Source organism: Chiloscyllium punctatum, chromosome 42 (assembly GCF_047496795.1).
Source record: "Chiloscyllium punctatum isolate Juve2018m chromosome 42, sChiPun1.3, whole genome shotgun sequence".
Taxonomy (NCBI): Eukaryota; Metazoa; Chordata; class Chondrichthyes; order Orectolobiformes; family Hemiscylliidae; genus Chiloscyllium; species Chiloscyllium punctatum.
The window spans coordinates 36,638,478-36,659,809 of NC_092780.1; the positions used below are offsets into that span (position 1 = coordinate 36,638,478).

The following is a 21,332-nucleotide window of genomic DNA, read 5'->3' on the forward strand; positions in this document are numbered from 1 at the left end:
AATGAAATAACATTCAGCTCCTCTATTCTTCCTGCCAAAGTGCAATTCCCAACATTATATTCTATCCTACAAGTTTTCGTCAACTCGCTTAACCTGTCTCAATCCGTATGCAGCCGCTTTCTGTCATACTCAGCACTTGACTTCCTGCTGATGTGTCATCCACAGATCCGGCAAGAGTTAATTCACTTTCTTCATCCAAGTCATTGATATAGATTGTAAATAAATGTTGGCACAGCATTGATCCCTGTGGCATTCCACTACATAGAAGTTGCCATTTTGAAAATACCCTGCTTATCCCAATTGTCTGTCTTCTGTTAGTTAGCCAATCGTCTAACCATTCCAATACCTTCAACACTCTAGGCTCTTATCGTGCTAAATAGACTAATGAGTTGTACCTTATCTGAAAATCCAAACATATTCTACCCACTACTTTCCTGTTATCTACTCTACTTGTTGACTCCTCACATGGACACAAATGAAACCCAGTTCCTCAATGCCTTCCATTCCTCTGCTGCCTGGGGGCTGTTGGAATGTTCATTTGACCAATAAATATGGTTAGCTCAACAGGATGGACGCTGGTTTGGAATGCAGCGTGATGCCAACAGTGCAGAACGTACTCCTATGTTGGGTGAGGTTACCACGGTGGTCCTGACTTCTAAACTTTCCCCCTTCCCTGAGGTGTGATGACCCTCAGGCTGAACCCAATATCAGTCATCTCCCTCTAAAGAGAGAACTGGACTCAGACTATGGTGACGTTACCTAACTATCCTCAAACACTTTTTACCAGAATAATACCTTGATTTCAATGTTTAAATTATGACGAGACAGAACCCAAACTAGGACTGTATTCCTTGAATTTATCAAGTTAAGGAGCAGCTTGATAAAAATGTTTCAACATTCAGATAAAGTACATGGAGATAAACTATTTTCATTTGTCTAATGTTATGGGATGTGCTCTAAAAATCAGAGTCCTCTTTCTCAAGAGTAAAATTAGGAAATAGACAGTAGACGTTTAGAGATTTCTTTCACAAAGGCCGACCTGTCATCAACTCAGGACAAGTTGATGCTGGTTGGTCAATCTGATAATTTTAAACCTGAGACTGCTGGATTAATGTCAAGAGTGGCATGCTGGAAAAGCACAGCAGGTCAGGCAGCATCCGAGGAACAGGAGAGTCGACATTTCGGACAAGAGCCATTCATCAGGATTTGATGGATTATTGTTAACCAAACTCAGGAAGGGAATTGAGGCAAAGTTGTGTATCTGGAGTAAGGTTAAAGAGCAGCCACCACTTCACTGATTAGTTGAATAGGCTGCAGGGGTTGAGGGCCTCCTCCTGTTGTTATGCCCTATGAACCCCAGGTTGGGGGCAGAAGTGCTCACCGGTGTCAGCAGCTGGATGCTGTCATTGAAGTTGCCCATGAAGATGATGATGTTCAGTCGTTCTGTGAGTCGTGGAATCTTGCTGAATTTGATCATGAAGCGATCCTCTTCCCCCAGGTCCTCCAGTGGTTTCTTATCGGCCTCATACTGCCGCAGTACTTTCCTCTCGTACTCAGTCGGTACAAAACGAGTCAACAACTCAATGAAATCCAGATTGAGCAACTGCAAGTCAAATCTGAGTGGCGCAGGAGAGAAAAATGATGCACATGTTAGTCACAGGAAGGAATAGCGCCACAGACATACAGGACAACATCAGACATGCAAAGTACCAAGCTCTCTATGTGCATAGAGCAAGGGAAAGGGCTGGAATGAGTTATCAGGAAGGGCAAATGTGGTCAGAACTGTTTATTCAGGTAAGAAACAGATAGCTATTAGGTATCGAAACATGGCTCAGGAATGGACAGGAAGGGGAGCTTTATGTTCCAGGACATCGATGCAAAAGGAGGAATAGAAAGGGAGACAAGAGAGGAGGGGTGGGACATTTTTGGTTAGGGATAACATTACGGCTGTACTTAGATAGATGTGAGGTGTTGCATTTTGGTAAGGCAAACCAGAGCAGGATTTACACAGTTAATGGTAGATTTCTGGGGAGTGTTGCCAAACAAAGAGATCTAGGGATACAGCGGCATAGTTCCTTGAAAGTGGCATCGTGGGTAGACATGTTGGTGAAGGCGGTGTTTGGCATGCTTGCCTTCATTGGTCAGAATATTGAATATTGGAGTTGCGGTTGGACAGAACATTGGAGAGGAACCTTTTCGAATACTTCATTCAATTCTGGTTGCCCTTCTATAAAAAGATGTTGTGAAACTTGAGATTTGTTAGAATGTTCCCAGGGTTGGAGGGTTGAGCTATAGGAAGAAGATGAACAGGTCGGGGCCATTTTCCTTGGAGTGCCAGAGGTTGAGGGGGTGACCTTACAGAGGTTTATAAAATCATGAGGGGCATGGATAGGGTCAATAGCCAAGGTTTTTTTTTGCCAGCATAGGGGAGTTCAAAAGTGGAGGACATAGGGTTAAGGTCAGAGGGGAAAGATTTAAAAAGGACCTGAGGGGTAACTTTTCTACACAAAAGGTGATGCATTTTTGGAAAGAGCTGCTAGAGGAAGTGGTGGAGGCGGATACAATTAGAACATTTAAAAGGCATCTGTATGGGTATATGAATAGGAAAGGTTTAGAGGGATGTGGGTCGAATGCTAGCAAATGAGACTAGATCAGATTGGGATGTCTGGTTGGCATGGAGGGAGTTGGACTGGAAGGTCTGTTTCTGTGCTGTATGTCTTGATGATTCTAGTAAGTCCCCTTACTTAAGGAAGGATGTAATTGTATTGGAGGCAGTTTAGAAAAGGTTCACTCGATTGAATCCAGAGATAAAAGGTTTGTCTTGTAAGGAAATATTGTTCAGTTTCAGCCTCTCCTCACCAGGGTTTAGAAATTGAGAGGAGATCTAAAGGGGAATGACAAAGGAGACTATTAATGAGCTTAATTTTAAATTCCTGATATTTTATTAATCAATTGAATCTATTGCTTTGATGAAACCTCTGGTCATCTGATCTTATATCTCCTCACAATGATTGGTCTCTCACTCTGTTTTACAAAGTGCTTGTGAAGTGTCTGGGGCTGTTTTACGTTGTTAAAGCTACTATATAATTGTGGTAAGTTGTAGCTTTCTGGACCTTCAAGTTTTCTAGCCTGAACCAATATTATGAATGACATCTGCAACTAGTCAATGCTCTTGGAGTGGACACTTCAGGTGTTCAACAAGGGACTGCCTACCTTGAAAAAAAAGCCTCCCCCCCCCCAACTGGAAGGAATGCCAGGAGAAAGGTTGGTGGGGTAAAAATCTCAAACATCTACAAATTTTGAGCTGCAGCCAGTTGGTGGGTTAATACGTGCCCCTGAATTTGTTTCACCTCCTGGTTTTGTTTCAGCCATTCAATACTCAATGTGTAAAGATAATACCTAGGAGCAAGAGTAGACAATGCAACTCCTCAAAGCCACTAAGATCATATTTAATCCTTGACCTCACCTTCATTTTCTGTCTGATCTTCACAACCATTGATTTGCTTGAAGTCAAAACCCCAACCATCTCATTCTGCCTGAACATCTAGATCCCTCTGGAATAGATGGGATGTGGAGGTGCCGGTGTTGGACTGGGGTTGACAATGTCACAAGTCACATGACACCAGGTTAGAGTCCAACAGGTTTATTTGAAATCACAAGCTTTCAGAGCGCTGCTCCTTTGTCAGGTGAACAGCAGGTTGTGATTTCAAATAAACCTGTTGGACAATGATCTGGTGACGCATGACTTCTGCCTCTTCAGAAGTCTGAGTGAAAAAGAATCTCTGTATCTTAATCCTAAAGCGCTGATCCCATATCTATTGATGACGGGAGAGATTTTTGACTGCGGATGGAGGCAGAGATGGGGTCAGAGTAAGAAAACCTTTGAATTCTTTGCAGTAGTTTCAAATTTCCAGTGCCTTCCTAACCCTGTTCGGTTTTTGTGGCTTCATATTATTCTCCACTGCTATGCCAGATCTCGCATCCAGTTTCAACACCAAGAACTAATATCTTACCCTAATTCAGCTCTCTGTATTCATTGCAGAATAAGGAGCACGCAGAAATCGCCTTGCTTATAAAGCACTCGAAAGGTTTCAAGGAAAAACTGCTTGCTTACCATTGCTCCACCTCCGACCCATTCAAACACATTTTGTCGCTATAACTTACTTAATGTTTGCCCATTCACCAATCACAAAAAGACTTACTTGTCAATGGCACTGCAGATTTCATCAGAGCTCAGGCCTCCTTTCCGTAGAGTAATGGCCAGATTCTTCGCTCGGTTTGACTCAATCAGTGTCACCTTACTCGCTGCCTTCTGCGTGACCTTCATTTTTAAGGTGTTGATATTCACTGATGAGCCCTGAGCCTTGGTTTTAAATCGCTCCTCAAACTCGGCCATGTTCAGCTCCTAGAAATCAGGTGAACAGTGTGAAGGGCAGAACCAATTGATTTGATTGTAATTTTAATTCTAGATTTCAGTAATTATTGAACTTCCATCAATTTTGTTTTTTAAAAAAAAGTAAAGAAGCCTTCAATGTGGCTGCTGTGATGTCAATGAAAATGGGGCAGCCATTTTGTGCTAGAAACAGGAAGTGAGGCAATCAAGTGTTTTTCTGGAAGGCAGGAAATGCTAGTCAAGAACAACTTGTTGCTCACCTGCCAGCATGCTTTACCTGATCATAACTCAGCATCAGACCCAAAGGTTGACATTTCAGACCAGCATCGCTCCAGGGTTCTGTACCTGGCACGGGATCAACTCAATCCTGGAAATTCCTGGTGCAATGTGCTTCCAAAAGAGCCAAGTGAATCGCCTCCAATTCTGTCACTGCAGCTAAAGTATTTAAAACTTTTGACATACTTTCTGTGTCAGCAGCAACGTCTCACCTGCAACAGCTTCTCATCGTCCAGTTCAGTGAAGACGGTTCCGTTGATTTGATTGGGTTTCAGTGCTACCCAGTTCAAGATTGGCATTCGGAACTTGGTCTTGATTGGCTGCTTTACCTTCAGACCTGCAAAAGGACACATACAACAAATTGACTGCTGTAGAACAACCTTGGCCAAGCAAATGTCACAGTTAGATCCCACAACTCTGGATGTTATTTTAATTCCTAAACTTCTTACGAAAGCTGTGGGAAAGTTGAGATTTTTGACAAAGAAAATGCTGCAAGTTACCACAGCATCGAGGCTGGCTACATTTTTCTATATAGGCAGCTTCACTTATAGAAATGTACAGCATAGCAGCGGAAGTGGGCCATTCAGCCCATCAAACCTGCTCTGCCATTTGTTATGACCATGGTTGATCATCCAACTTACTCCCCTGCTCCTGTTTCTTCCCCATACCCTTTGATTCTTTTAACTCTACAAACTGTATCTAACCCCTTCTTGAATGTTTTGGCTTCAACTGTCTGAAACAGAGAATTCCACAGGCTCTCCACTCTCCATCTCAGATATGAGAAGATATTTCTCCTCATCTCAGACATCACCTGTGGGCCCACATCATCATGATGATCAGTTGTTACAGTAGCCTGGCAACAGATTGAACGCAATATCCATGACAACATGTGAAAGTGACTTCATATATGGTTCTTGTGGTACCTTCAGGCACCTGCACCATATGAAGTTATCACATTCCCAGTGGATTTGGCTTGTGATGAAGTTAGGGTTAGGGTTAGGGTTAGGATTAGCATTAGGCTTACAGTTAGGTTTAGTGTCAGGGTTAGGTTTGGTGATAAGATTAGGGTTAGGGTTAGTGTTATGTTTAGAGTTAGGGTGAGTATTAGGGTTAGGATTAGGGTTAGGCTTCAGGTTAGGCTTCAGGTTAGGGTTACGATTAGGGTTTGACTTGTTTCCTGCCTCTTGTCTGATGTCGAAGTTAGAGATGGGCTTCGGATTAGGTTTAGGATTAAGGTTCAGGTTAGATTTGCTGTCTGCCTCTTGTTTGATGTAGATGGAAGGGTGAGGGTTAGTGTTAGGATTTGATTTGCATTAAGGTTAGGATTAGGGTTAGGATTAGCATTTGTGTTGAGAATTACATTTCGGTTTATTGTGACTGTTAGTGTTCAGGTTAGTGTTGGGGCTAGTTTAGCGTTACTGTTATGTTTAGTGTTTATGATTAGGGTTAGCGTTAGGATTAGGGTTGGTTTTAGATTTACGATTAGTGTTCAAGTTAGGATTAGGTGTAGGATTAGGGTTAGTGTTAAGGTTAGGGTTAGACTTAGTTCCTGCCTCTTGTTTGATGTAGATGGAAGGGTTAGGATTAGGGTTAAGGTTAGGTTTAGGCTTGCTTCCTGCCTATTATCTCATGTAGATGATAGGATGCCAGCAACAATGATATCGGAGTTGGAAGCAGAGAAAAAAAGCTCTTGGTTTGAGCCTGAAAGATAGGACACAATGCCTATGGACGGCCCATTCAAAACCTGGCCACACAAGGTTGGGTGTCAACTTGGAAATCGTTCCTCCACCTGCCAGGGACAGGCAGTTAGAACCGGAGAGATTCCTTATCAACCATGTTATGGGAAGATATTCGAGCCTCTACCTTTGTTACCCATTGTTCCAGGCTACAGCACGTGAAAATACATATCGCCACAGCAACTCAGCGAGATGGGGCTGGGGGGCTTTGAGCTCAGTCAGCTGGACCCACAGTTCAGTCTAGATTAGTGTCAACCTTATGCAGTTTGATGCCCCTTCTGGATGGGGTATGTTTGGGACCTGCCTCCTTACCTTCCAGCGGTTGGAGGTCATAGCGCTGGGGCTCGGATCTGTCTTTGGGCAGAGAATGGAAAAAGAAGAATTTAAACTGGAATGCATGAAACCGTCAACAGCAGTGCACGATGGAATGTCAGAAAAGCTCCTCAGTTTCAAATAGGTTGAAAGAAAATGATTGCTTTTAGTAAGGATGCATTAACAGGCTTGTATGAAATGCTCTTGAACTGTCAGCTTCACAAAGGCACAAACCCCTTTCCACTAAAAACCACAGGCAGAGGGACTTCAAGAGTGGCATACTAATGTTTCTATTCAAATGCCACATATAACTTGGTTTAAAATGTATGCAATAACTGGAATGTATCAGTGTTAGCTTTGTGAGATGATGATCTTTAAGTCAATACCTATCTGTGCTTCTAAATTCAGCTTTTCTTTTCTGACTCTTCAGGTACAGCCTGTGTAAAATTGATGAGTTTGTTCATAATTTTAAAAGATAACACAACTTGATTGTTTTTTTAATATTATTGTTTTGGTTCAGAGCTGGGGATTCCCCTTTATAAGTCTATCACTGACACATGCAGCACATGATATCATGAGTCCTTCATGGGTCCTTAAGAGAGGGCTGTAGTGCCACTGGATAAACCTGAGGTAGAGCGTCAAGGGTAGAGTGTAACACAGAGAATTCATCCACTGTGTAAGTGTTGTTAGGTGGCTCGAACTCCAGCGTCAGACCCTGACTCTATTTATATTCAAACCTTAGGACTGCAGCCAGAAACACTGAACTATTCTTACCTCATAGACTACACAAATACACTGACATTTGGCCATTGCAAACCCCAAATCAACACAAGGCCATTTTCTCCAAAGTTCCTTAAAGCAGCCATTTAGGAGAGTGACCGTCAAGTTGAGACCTGTGGCCTACTCCACCAATTGCTTTAAACTGTTTGTGCCTCAGTAGCAAGAGTGGCAGACGATCAGTGATGGAAAGCAACAACATCCATTGAAGCTCAAGGGACTACCATGCCTTGAGTATTAGGAACTGTTCACATCTAGATGAGAAACCGAAGGAACAACCTCCATTACATGATGGTGGGAGTTCACCTGAACTGGGCATTATAGTAGGCCGTAGCAAGACCATTAAACTTTGTTAAAGTTAAAACTGTAACTGCTAGGGCTTGTCCTTTCAGCTTCAGATGTAATAGGACCATTGAAACTCATCCTCAAAGGAGAAAGTGAATTTGTTATGATAAATTAAAACATTGAAAGCAAAACTGTTGGGCCAAACATCACCACTTGCGGTAAAAACTAAACAGTAACTGTATTTTTACAAGAGGCAGATGTGACAGATACCATAAGCTCAGCAAACCAGAAAACAAACCCAAGAGACTGAACATTAGATTGTGGGAGAGATCTACTCCAGTGAAACATACAATCACTCTGAGTTGTGCTGGAATAACTTTGGAATGTATGCAACCAGATGTCACAAAACTATACCTGCGCTGCCAGTTTTTCACCAGATATCAGGGTGACCAACTATCCTGGATTTTCCAGGATGCTCCTGGAATTTGGCTTTCCATCTTGGATCATGAGCCTGACCTTCCCACTCAGACAGAAAGAATCATTAATGTTTGGAAATGAATGTACTGGTAGTTTCAGAGCTTCATTTTGTGGAAGCAAGCTGAGCCAGGCCAAAACAAGTCATTCACAAATTTTGCTGTTTTTTTTCATCTGGGCAGAAGGCCATTTTCCCTTGGTTCTTTCTCTCTATCTTTTTTTGCCTATGCATGAGGCTGGAACCTCTGGTGTCAATAGGATGGATCGGGACACATCTGAGGAAGAGGGACTGTAGCAAAGGCATGCTGGGAAGGCCCATTCTCATTCTTTGGGCCTGTCAATAATGCATCCTGCTTCCATAGCCTTTGCAGTAATAAACCCTTTCTTACTTCCACCTCCAGTCTGGGGCTCCTACATAGTCGTGTTCCCCCAATCCTTCCCCTGACTGGTCACCCTGGATGTCATGGTAATGCATGGAGCATCCATTGAAAACTCTCTGACTAGAAGCCACATGCTGCCTTGATTCTGCCAGCGTTCAATCGGACTGTGATCACTGGATCTTGAAATCTCTCAAAAGCAGCTCAGCAAGCCACTGCACTGTACCCACAATGGCTAAAATGGCAGCTTGTTCCCAACTTTTCAGACCTGCCCTTGGACAGGAGACATAGACGTGGTTAAAATAATGGAGACTGTTGGCTGAGTGTACCCCTGAGGCGCAAAGGGACAAACTACTCCTGTTCTGTAACCATTAACAAATGAAGAATCTTTGCTCCTTCACTTGATAACTATAAGATGATTACAATGTGGGAGAGAAAAGACCCCTCAATCTGAAAAATGGGAGCAGGAATGGCCTGAGCTTTGAGCCATTCGATATTATAATGGCTGATCATTCAACTCAGTCCCCTGTTCCGTTTTCTCCCCATGTCCTTTGATCCTTTTCGCCCTAACACTTCTGTCTAACTTCTTTCTGAAAACATTTACTGTTTTGGCCTAAACTACAGGCTCACCCACTGCCTGGGTGAAGCAATTTCTGACAAAGACCAACACAAACCTAGGGAATGCACTTTCACTCCAACCACACACACACACACATGCACACACAAACTCCCACACACCCACACAAACTCCCACACACCCACACAAACTCCCACACACCCACACAAACTCCCACACATGCACACAAACTCCCATACACCCACACACTCACACGCGTACATGATCTATGTTCTGCCGAAACCAACCTCAGCAACGTTCTCATGACCCTTACCTGTTGTTGTTGAAATCCGCATGGCGTCAGGGCCTCCAGGAGGGGGTGGTGGTGCTCCTGGGGGCGGTGGTGCTCCTGGGGGTGGGGGTGCCCCTGGGGGTGGGGGTGCTCCTGGGGGTGGTGGAGCACCCGGGGGTGGAGGAGGTGGTGGCGGTGGTGGTGGTGGTGGTGGTGGAGGAGGAGGAGCTTGTACAACCGCTGGTGGCGTACCATCAGTCTCGGCCAGGGCGAGTAGCGGGGGAGGGGGTGGGGGGACACTGACACTCTTTGGCGATGGTTCTGGAGAGGGACGGGCACTCGGCCTGGTAACTTCAGCAGCGTTCTCGGTGATGGTCGGGGCTGGGGGAACATCTGTCGGAGAAAGCAGAGAAACAACATTTAATGCTGAGCCTTAAATTTGTCCGATTGGGGATACTGTTCCCAGCTAAGCATCTCCTGCTTGGTCAGAGATAGAGATGCTCCATCGTGAGCACTCTCACCACGTGGGAATGAGCAGCTCAATTCCTGCCTCTCAGATCTCGCCACACTCCTACCAAGATGAATCATAAAATCACAGATTTTTAATGATGTGGAAGGAGGCTATTTGGCCTACTATGTCTGAAGCATTTTTGTTTTAAGTTGGCGAGGAGGGACAGCCACAGGGAGGTGGAGTTTAATGTTAAGTGTAAAAAGACAAGTCCCCTTTTCTCAGCCAGGCTTTGACTAACGTCTGGGGCCCATTTCTCTCCTGAGACCCAGATGTTGCCTCCAGCCACCAAAGGTCTGCCACTGCTCAGCACTATTGCCTCTTTCCCATTGGCAATGGGACTCAGGAAGCAGGAGCCATTGGAGATGGCTGTTCCACTGTTACTGCTGTACTCATGGAATAAAGCAGGATTTTCCCAAGTTTGGCATCTTCATCAGCATAGAGACCCGTGAATCATCCGATTAGGGTTCGGTGGCTGGGAAAGGAGGCGGGAAATCAGGAAAGTAGACCTCACTCTGGCCCCAAATTGGTGGCCATTGCCTTAAAAAATAATAAGAGGTTTCTCATCTTCAAAGAGGCTTTGAACAGAGAGCTGTAAACCCGGGACTCCGTACCCCAAATTAAGCTTTCTGCATAATCCTGAGCCTATTGCAGATTTTCTCCTTCCACTTGTCATGGCTTAAACATTCTGAATTTTCTGTTTCTCCTCAATTCTGGTGAAAGTTCATCAAACTGAAATGTTAACTCTGTTTCGGTGCCTGCACGTTGCCTGACCTGCTGAGATTTTCCAGTATTTTATGGTTCTTTTGCATATCCATTTGACAAAACAAAAGTCTTGGTTCCTGACCTCCCCCATTCCCCACCTGAACCATCTTTTCTCCAATGAGAACAAGTTCAGCTTCTTATCATGGACATCATTCGAAGATTTGGGAAGATTCAGACCAATGGCCTGAAGGCTGGATTGATGTGGAGTGTTGAACCTACCAGGAAATGGGAATGAGGGACAAGGACTTGGGTGATGGTTTAAGGTGGTACCTTTGCTGGGTCTGGGCTCAGTTTCTGGTGACGTAGTTACAACAGTCTGGTGCACCACCACTGGAATGATTTCTATGTCCAGATCTCCGTTGTCCCCTCTCTGGAGTTTGATCTGCCCCTGTTGCTCCAGTTGGAAGAGTTTCTGCTCCAAAGTCGTGTGCTGTTGGATCACCCGCTCTCTGTCTCTGATCTGTGCGTGCAGAGTCTGCAGCTTTGTTGTAGATTCACTGAAGTTCTCCTGTCAGGGAGGAAACCTTACAGTAAAAGTCAAACTCTCCCTCTGTCCACACAACCCAATACCGCAAGAGGAAGGCTTGATAAAGAATGGTAAAATTTTCACATGGGGAGAGGGCCAGAAAACAGTTTCCTAAATGTAAAGACACATGTGTCTCCTACTCTGCCCATTGCTAAATGCCCCACACTCCTGCTGCGTGCCAGTCCCCTGGAATGAGGTTGGCACAGCACGTGGTCTCTTGAAGATGGGGAGGTTGTTGCATTGTAACTGCCACACTATTCCTACTGAGAATGAACCTCTCGCCCTCGCTATATATCCTCGTGAGGATTTGCAGATCGATAATCAACCACTGCATGGCTAGATTGCGACACTCCCCAAAGCCATTGTGCCCTGAGGTGGGACTTCTGGCTGAGAGGGAAGGACATTACCACTGTATCTCATGCCTCACTGCCAGCACAGTACTAAATCAGCTTCAATTGAAAGTTTGTGCTGAGTTTTCTGATCCCACTGGCTGTTAGTTGAGCACAGTGTCTCTCCTCCATTCTTTGATATTTTTGCCCATGACTCGGCTTCGATCTTCATCATATGGACAGAAGCGGTTTCGCACTTTACTGAGTTTTGATCCAGCTTTCAAAGAGTCATGGGGTTGGGTGGGGTGGGAGGGTTGATGGGTAGACAGAAAGCCCCAAAGTAGATCAATCTGTGGCGTCTGAGTTTTGCATGGCCAGGTAGCCCCAAAGATCCACTTGAAATGCTCCTGGAGTCCTGCTCAAAGCAGTCCAGAATTCTGCAGGATTGAATTCTCTCGCTCAGTGCGGGAGGAGCAGAGGTAGGGAGGTGAGGTCCAGCAGAGCTGCTCAGGCCGCTACAGTCTGGGGCAAAGGCCAGTCAAGGCTTCCCCCACGTATGGCCCTCAGTTCTCCCTCAGGCAGGCCAGGCCTGACAGAGGGATGCTCCCACTGTCTCTTTTGCTGAATAATGTTACACTCACGGCTGGATTCCATCACCCTATTTCGCAAAAGTGCCTGCTTCCTTTCTGTCGGTGACCCTGTTTCCTTGCTCAGGTGAACATCAGGCAAAGATGACTGATGACTGAGTGAAATGCCTTTCATTTAACTGTTCCTAAGGCCCTGTTACCAATAGGCAGGCAAGAAGTAATCAAGAACAGAAACTACTAGAGAAACTCAGCAGGTCTGGCAGCATCTGAGGAGAGAAAGCAGGGTTAATATTTCAGATCCGGTGACTCTCTGTTCTGAAGAAGGCTTGCTAGACCCAGAACGTTAGCTCTGCTTTCTCTCTGCCAGACCTGCTGAGTTTTTTTTAGCAATTTCTGTTTCTGATTTCCAGCTTCTGCAGTTCTTTGTTTTTTTTTGTCAAGAGTTAAACTTGGGGTTCTGCTGTGAAATTTTGAACTTTGGCTTCAGACAGCATTTTTTTGTTCTTTGTCTCATAGTGCACACCACACATTTTCCCAGCCCATGGCCCTGTAATTTGCTTTTAATGCCCCCTACTCCTCTGCCCAAGTTAGCCACGCTTGCTCAGCCTCCCCATTTCACTCTGGCCTCATGGTAACATGTCGACCCTGGTCCGCAAAGACAATGCAGACATACAGCTCATACCCAGCACCTTTTACCTTGAGACTCTCCACCTCTTTATGCGATTGTATCAGCTGTTTCTCCAACGCTGCTATTTTCGTCATGGAATCATTTTCAGCCTCTTGTAGCTTCTCTGTCAACTGAACAACGCAAAGGCACAAGGAATGGAAATCAAATTACAAACAGGAAAACTCAGGCCCAATGACCAAAATTGTGAGGATGTCACTTAACAGTTCCCTTCCCTCAGTCCTCACTCACCCAGGCTGTAAGACTAAAGTAATAGAATGGACCACATTCCTCGACACCGCCCTGAAAGGAATCTGAATCTATAGTATACCGTGAAAGGAAGAATTGCAGGGCTACCGGAGAAGAATGGGCTCAAGGGGACTTAGTGAATCACTCTTACAAAGAGTCAGTATCTCCAACAATGGGGTGAAGGGTCTCGTGCACTTTGTGATTCCATGATTCAGCACACTCCTTCCACCAGCAAAGCAGCTTTGGAATTTGCTTCCTCTACCTTCCCCCCGCTAGGGGAAGGATGCCATGGCTTCACTGAGACCCACTCAGTGCACAGTTGCAGGAATTCCTCAGGGACGCCTGAGGGATTCCGAAGCTTCAGCACCAGGACGGGTAAGACCTGGTGTGTGTGTGTGTGTGTGTGTGTGTGTGTGTGTGCGCGTAACAGATGTGTTAGGCGTCTGAATATTTCATGAAGGTGTGGGGTTGGTGCAGGCCTCTGAATATCTCTACACTGTTAAGACCTAGGCAGGTCAGAGAGTACAGAAGAGATCCTTCAGCCCATTGAGCCTGTACCTCCAAATTATTGAGGGTTTGCTCACGGCCCACCTTTCTGAAGTCTCCTTCAGCCTTCCCAACTGAATGTCTAAATGAGATCACTCCTTTACCTTCTACACTTAGGGCAATGCGGGCCTTTTGCCTCATAATCAAATCCTTTCAACCCAGTTTGCCACCCAGCTGCCCCTTGTCATCAATAAGAATCCCTTCATCTGACCTGATGAGCTTGGGATAGTGATTAGTGTGTACCCACTGGGATTGTGAGACAAGCATGTTTGTGTTGATAGTCCTGGGCACCATAACGCTGCAGAGAAACTGGGGGCTAAAGCAAACACTGAGCTCTCCGGCCCTCTTCCTGAACTTGGGCAGTGACATTGTGGCTTCAGGACATCTCTCCACCTTTTTCATCAAGCTCTTCCACTGGGAGCAGAGGATATGCAGGTGGATGTTTCTTCATCCTTGGCAGGTGAGGAACAGATTCCAACCTCCCTGTCTCCACCGAGGTTAGATTGGAAGCTAGGTCGTGCATTTACATTCCTTCACCAACTTCTCTTCACCAGCATCAAGGTAGAAAGATGGGGGTCAACCATTGCTTTCCATGATTGAGGTAAATGGAATTCTGTGTGTGTTAACTTCTGTATAACATCTATAACAGAGTCAAATTGTCAAGGTGTGCATGTAAAATATTGCTTTGTTCAAATTTACACCTTCTGTGAGTGTTCAAACCCCAATCGTGAAGCAAATATCTGACTACTCCAGGATCGTTTGGATATCCGTTTGCCGAAAGGGGAAGTGATCTGTGATTGAAACTAACTCACTCAGCGTCAGATTCATCTTTACTCATACTGCCAACATTAGAACAACGCCTACAAGTGCAGTTCCTCACTGGGTGTGTCACTACCTTGCCTACTCTGTCTGTGGAGCTACGCTGATCTCTGTGAAGGGCTGGCATCAGCCCTCATGACTGGACACAAGAGTGGCTTACGATACTAGGGAGACCACTAAAAGCCAATGGCAGGAGAAACTTTGGTGTCATTGACACTCTGAGTGAGTGAGACAGTGTGAGTATGGATCTGGATGTGTGAGAAAATGCCTGTGTGAGAGAGTGCATGATTGTGTATGGGAGTGTGTGTGAATATGCGGAAGAGAGTGTGTGAGTGTATCTGGGAGACTGTGTCTGTACAAGAGAGTGTGAGATTAGACATGAGAGAGAGTGAGAGTGTGAGGAGAGTGTGTGTGAGCATGGGACACTGTGTTGATATGACAGTGTGTGAACTTACACATGAGAGAGTGTGAGAAGGAGAGAATGTGAGAAGGAGAGAGTGTGAGAAGGAGAGAGTGTGAGAAGGAGAGAGTGTGAATAGTATTGTGCATCTGTACGAGAGTGTGTGATTATACAAGTGTGAGTGTAAGGAATAGTATGTGACTGTGTATGGACAGTGTGTTGTGAGTGAATGTGTGTGCCTGTGAGTTGGTGTGAGGATGTGCGTGAGAGAGGCAACGTGTGCACTCATATGGACTTGTGTCAGGCAGAGATTGCGTGTGTGAGAATGTGTGTCTGTGTGTGCACATGCAACTGTGTATGATGTAGTGATTGTCACAAGGTTAGCCAGGTGGACCTTATAGAGTAGGAGTTCCCCAACTGGGGCTGTTAATCTGGTCCAATCAAGGAGCTGGATCTGTGTCAAGGACTTTCCACATTGAAATAAAGGGTGACTTGGTGACTGCATACCGGCCTCTGTGGAGTTATTTCATATGAATGTGTCTGAGTCACCCTCTTTATGTCTTGTGGCTGCAGCAGATGTTACACCCCTCCACTGCCAATGTCAACCCTCCCTCTCCCTTTCACTGAGGCAGAAGGCCTACTACCTGTGCCACTTGTTCCTGGAGTTCTTCAACATGTTCCAACACTGCGTTCTTGGTCTCTGCATCTTCCAACAATGCGCCAACATCAAACACATTATCCAGGTAGGCCTGGATCTGCACCTGTAACCTCTCACTTTCTGATGACTTCAGTTTCTGCAAACAATACATGATATTTTAGCATTGAACACCACAAAGAGGAAACAAGATTGAAGAGTGGGCACTGTTCCCATGTTTGTACCACATTCTTTTACGTGGTATTTTAACTTGTGGGAATGTTTGTCCTGGAACAAGGCAAACAGGAATTTTGCACCAGTTTTAAGCATTTGAATGGGATGTAAATTTGTACTCCATGGAGTAGAACAATAATCACTCTGGCCTATAAAGCCCATATAGTCTCCCATTCTGAACTCATTGAGCTGTGAGCTAGATAACTGAAGACCATAAAATGTAGCAGCAGAAACAGGCCATTTGGCCCATCATGTTAATGAGCATTTTCTGTTCATATATCTTCTTACAAGAGGAATTGAGTATAGAAGCAAAGAGGTGCTTCTGCAGCTGTACAGGGCCCTGGTGAGACCACACCTGGAGTACTGTGTACAGTTCTGGTCTCCAAATTTGAGGAAAGACATTCTGGCTATTGAGGGAGTGCAGCGTAGGTTCACGAGGTCAATTCCTGGAATGGCAGGATTGCCTTACACGGAAAGACTGAAGCGACTGGGCTTGTGTACCCTTGAGTTTAGAAGACTGAGAGGGGATCTGATTGAAACGTATAGGATTATGAAAGGATTGGACACTCTGGCAGGAGGGAACATATTTCCGCTGATGGGGGAGTGCCGAACCAGAGGACACAACTTAAAAATACGGGGTAGACCATTTAGGACAGAGATGAGGAGAAACTACTTCACCCAGAGAGTGGTGGCTGTGTGGAATGCTCTGCCCCAGAGGGCAGTGGAGGCCCAGTCTCTGGATTCATTTAAGAAAGAATTGGATAGAGCTCTTAAAGATAGTGGAGTCAAGGGGTATGGAGATAAGGCTGGAACAGGATACTGATTAGGAATGATCAGCCATGATCATATTGAATGGCGGTGCAGGCTCGAAGGGCAGAATGGCCTACTCCTGCATCTATTGTCTATTGTCTACATTTCTAGGGCTGGCTGCTAGAAACAATTCTGAAGGAAAGGGAACAAATGTTTTGAAATTACATTTGCAGCGGTTCCTTTGGTTTAAGGATAATTTAGATACAGACCTAATAAACACAAATAGGAGGCTTCTGTTCTTAAAATCTAGTCGTTTTTAATTGGTTCCGAGTCTGAGATCTTTACCTAGTGAGCTTCATTTCTTTGAAATCTCGGTATTTCTTGTGAAGCCAGGTAGCCACGTGTACCATTTGCGAATCGGTGAAGGCTTTACCGTAGCACATCTGACACAATGTCCAGCCATTGGTTAGTGCTCTCTTACCTTAAGATATTCGTCCAGTCCCAGCATGGTGAACTCAAACTGGAGATGGACCCGGAAGTTCATGTCCTCAACCGAATGGACAACAATGTTAATGAACTGCATACAGGCAACCTGAGGTGAGACAGACAGAGAAAGAGAGAGAGAGGAAATGTGGGAGAGGTCAGTCACAGGAGAGGTCACTGGATATTTCCAGGATGCCAGCAAATAAAGATAAGGCCAAAGTTATTCAAAGTCCACTATATTTAACCTGAGGCTCAAAGGATCATTAACAGGCTGAGCCGACTGTATATACAGTTCACAGTACGGCCATAAGATCAGGAAATGTAGGTTAATAAGATGGCCCCCAACAGTGAGGTGATTACTCCCAATGAGCTGCTCTTGGATGTTAAAGTGAGGCTGGTTCATTGAGCTGTTTCAGCTGTCTGAAAGGGCCAATGACGTGCTGCTGGCTGCCTGGAAATAGGACCTGTTTGGTTAAAATGACCCTGCCACGATTAATTTTCAGAAAGGCTGGCCAGGATGATGCAAGACGCCGGAGACTAGACAATCCCATAGAGAGGGCCATCCAGGAGGATGTTTAGCGTGATGTCTGTTTGAATGGCTGCAGGTCACAAAGTTGCTCAAGTTGCATTATGGGCCAGCCTAATTGCACCAAAGGTCAGGAGGCCCTCGAGCGGACTTTGTGTGACCAGCCAGATTTCAAATGATCATCCCTTGCTTTGGCGATTCATCGCTTGGCACCATTTTGTCTTGCGTACACCTACACTGTAGCGGAAACCCACCAGGGAATTTGTAATCACTCTTTCCTCCCAAAACTGATCACAGTTTGTATCAAACATGTCCCTTTCCACCCAAGCTGATAAACCTCGTCCACCCAAACCAAATATCCACCATTCCCCATGGTTGCATTATCTCGACTTCAATTTCATCAGCGTTCCCACAACGATTTTGAGTAAGGTCAGCGCCGCAGCCCTTACAGTGATCAAGGCAGTGCGCAGGCCATTAACATCTACAAGGTCAGTATGCACGCCTCTAGTGTAATCAGGGATAGTGAACAGGCTTCTGGTGTGAAAACAGTTAATGTGTAGGGTCCTAATATGAACAGAGTCCCAATGTGAAATAGGCTCAGAGTGTGAACAGAGTGAGCGTGTGGACTCCTAGTGTGAACAGAGTCAGTGTGCAGGATCTGGTGTGAACAGTGTCAGTGTGCAGGAACCTGGTGTGAACACAGTCAGTGTGCAGGCACCTGGTGTGAACAGAGTCAGTGTACAGGAACCTGTTGTGAACAGTCAGTGTGCACAGGAACCTGGTGTGAACAGAGTCAGTGTGCAGGCTCCTGGTGTGAACAGAGTCAGTGTACAGGAACCTGTTGTGAACAGTCAGTGTGCACAGGAACCTGGTGTGAACAGAGTCAGTGTGCAGGCTCCTGGTGTGAACAGAATCAGTGTGCAGAATCTAGTGTGAACAGAGTCAGTGTGCAGGCTCCTGGTGTGAACAGAGTCAGTGTGCAGGCACCTGGTTTGAACAGAGTCAGTGTGCAGGCTCCTGATGTAACCAGAGTCAGTGTGCAGCTTCTGGTGTGAACAGTGTCAGTGTGCAGGCACCTGGTGTGAACAGTCAGTGTACAGGATCCTGGTGTGAACAGAGTCAGTGTGCAGGATCCTGGTGTGAACAGTGTCAGTGTGCAGGAACCTGGTGTGAACACAGTCAGTGTGCAGGCACCTGGTGTGAACAGAGTCAGTGTGCAGGCTGCTCCAGTGTGAACAGCAACAGTACAGAGGCTTCTCGTACGATTTGAGTGAGTGTGAGCCCAGTGTGAACAGGAAGCGTGTCCAGGGCCAAGTGTGCACAGTGCCTGCTGCAGTGATCTGGGGACACAGGTATCTGCAGAGTCCGTCTCAAAGTTCAACAAAACCTGTGTTTATAGATCAGACCCTTGGACTGGCTTCAGAGAAGCTCCATACCATGAAGTCAATATTGCTGTCCTCATTTCGGAAATATTCCATCAGCTTCTCAAACCGCACCTTCTCTCCGCAGACCTGGAGGAACACAGTGAGATTTGGCAAAGTTGTTATAATCATCTCTCGGTAACTTGTCGACATGAATTGCTCTGGATTCATAGATGAGGAGAATACTTTCCATGTGGTCACTTGTAACATTTTGTAAGCAACTTCCAAAACAGAGTTGGATAAATATCTCAAAAGGAAAGAGGAATTGAGATTATTGTTAAAGGCCTGGGGAGTGGAAAACACTTCCTCAAGAGATGACACTGACCTTCGGTTCCGGAAAACTCTCTGGAATGATTGCCAACCAATCAGCCCATCGAGCTGAATCTCACCACAGTACATGGAGAGCTGCCTCAAACACCCCTCCCTCACCTCCTGCAAGAACTCACTGAGTTTGTGTTCAGATTTATACAGCATCCTACCACATCCTCAGGATGTTCCAAGTCACTTTAAATCTAATGGATTAGTTTTGAAGTGTAGTCACTAATATATACATGGGAGAAACATCTTGGTCTCAGCTCAACCACCCCCGCCCAGCAGCATATCCTACATTAATGAAACAGATATATTCATGCCTCTTTACTCCTGAATTTTCTGTCTTTGTTAGCTTGGACATTGACAGGGCAGGCGATAGCCTCATGGTATGATCGCTAGATGGTTAATCCAGAGGTAATGTTCTGGGGACCTGGGACAATCCAGAGGTAATGTTCTGGGGCGATGGGTCAATCCAGAGGCAATGTTCTGGGAAGCTGGGTCAATCCAGAGGTAATGTTCTGGGGCGATGGGTCAATCCAGAGGCAATGTTCTGGGAAGCTGAGTCAATCCAGAGGTAATGTTCTGGGGCGATGGGTCAATCTAGAGGCAATGTTCTGGGAAGCTGGGTCAATCCAGAGGTAATGTTCTGGGGACCTGGGTCAATCCAGAGGCAATGTTCTGGGAAGCTGGGTCAATCCAAAGGTAATGTTCTGGGGAGCTGGGTCAATCCAGAGGTAATGTTCTGGGGATCTGGGTCAATCCAGAGGTAATGTTCTGGGGACCTGGGTCAATCCAGAGGCAATGTTCCGGGGACCTGGGTCAATCCAGAGGCAATGTTCTGGGAAGCTGGGTCAATCCAAAGGTAATGTTCTGGGGAGCTGGGTCAATCCAGAGGTAATGTTCTGGGGATCTGGGTCAATCCAGAGGTAATGTTCTGGGGACCTGGGTCAATCCAGAGGTAATGTTCTGGGGACCTGGGTCAATTCAGAGGTAATGTTCTGGGGACCTGGGTTTGAATCATGCCATGGCAGATGTTGGCACTAAAATTCAATTTTTAAAAATCTGGAATTAGGAGTCTAATGATAGCCATGAACGCATTGTCAGGAAAGACCCACTGGTTCAATAAAGTCGTTTAAGAAAAGGAACTGCCATCCTCATCTGGTCTGGACTACACGTGACTCCAGACCCACAGCAATGTGGTTAACTCCAAAGTGCTCTCTAGGATGGGCAGTAAATGCTGGCCTCGTCAGCGATGCCCCATGATTGAATTTTTTTAAAAAAAGGTGTCATTGATTTATTAAAGCAGAGGTCTTTTGAAGTACTAGGCTTTTACGAAAACATCACTTTCTCATTCGAGCACATGGAGTTGCTGCACAAATTTCAGGGATGTTAATAATGTGTACAAAAAGGGAATAACTGCATAGCAAATCTCAAATGTAGCCGTTAATTCAGACCACTGTAAATTTGAGGTGAAACAAGGGAGAATTGGTGAGTGGTTCAACTCTTGAGTTTAATGTGCGTGGAAGTTTTTTTTTTAGCCCTCTGCCTTCTGTGCACCTGCATCAAGCAGAACAGGAACTGAGAATATCGGTGAAAGCAGAAGTGCAAACACTGATGGTGAGATGGTCAGAGAGTAGTAGGGTCCCGAGGAATGCCCTGCCTGCAACAGCAGTAGACTCGCCAACTTTAATGGCATTTAAATGGTCATTGGATAGGCATATAGACGAGAAATGGAATGGTGTAGGTTAGATGGGCTTCAGATTGGTTTCACAGGTCGGCGCAACAGTGAGGACCGAAGGGCCTGTACTGCGCTGGAATGTTTTATGTACTGGATAACACACTGACACATTAATCCATCCTTCCTTTCAATCCAAACATCCTCAATACTGTGCCCCTTTCAATATCAGTTTACAAGATCTTCTTCTGGAGCTGTTGTAACTAAAGATACTTTAAACAAAAGAATTAAAAGGCTATCAGCGTCAAAAATGCAGACTTTTCATCTTAGTAAGAGAAGCTTGAGGACATTTGATAGTCATGAAGGATGATGGTGAGGTAATTTAGGAATAATTATTCCTATTCCTTAGTGAATCAACAACCTGAG

General features: G+C 45.4%; 1 protein-coding gene across 9 annotated transcripts in view; it reads right to left on the bottom strand.

Annotated features, from left to right (window-relative positions):
* fmnl1a (formin-like 1a) overlaps positions 1–21,332 on the bottom strand; it is a 265,065-nt gene that overhangs the window by 42,649 nt on the left and 201,084 nt on the right. For all 9 annotated transcript variants that reach the window (XR_011955183.1, XR_011955182.1, XM_072561823.1 and 6 more), the window contains 9 exons: positions 18,935–19,009; positions 16,971–17,081; positions 15,516–15,665; positions 12,890–12,991; positions 11,022–11,259; positions 9,521–9,871; positions 4,882–5,006; positions 4,203–4,405; positions 1,382–1,616 (listed from right to left, as the gene is read on the bottom strand). Coding sequence is in view for 7 of the 9 variants with exons in the window: in XM_072561823.1 (XP_072417924.1) it covers positions 1,382–1,616; positions 4,203–4,405; positions 4,882–5,006; positions 9,521–9,871; positions 11,022–11,259; positions 12,890–12,991; positions 15,516–15,665; positions 16,971–17,081; positions 18,935–19,009 (1,590 nt within the window). In the remaining 2 variants the exon portion in view is untranslated. The remainder of the gene's footprint in view (positions 1–1,381; positions 1,617–4,202; positions 4,406–4,881; positions 5,007–9,520; positions 9,872–11,021; positions 11,260–12,889; positions 12,992–15,515; positions 15,666–16,970; positions 17,082–18,934; positions 19,010–21,332) is intronic.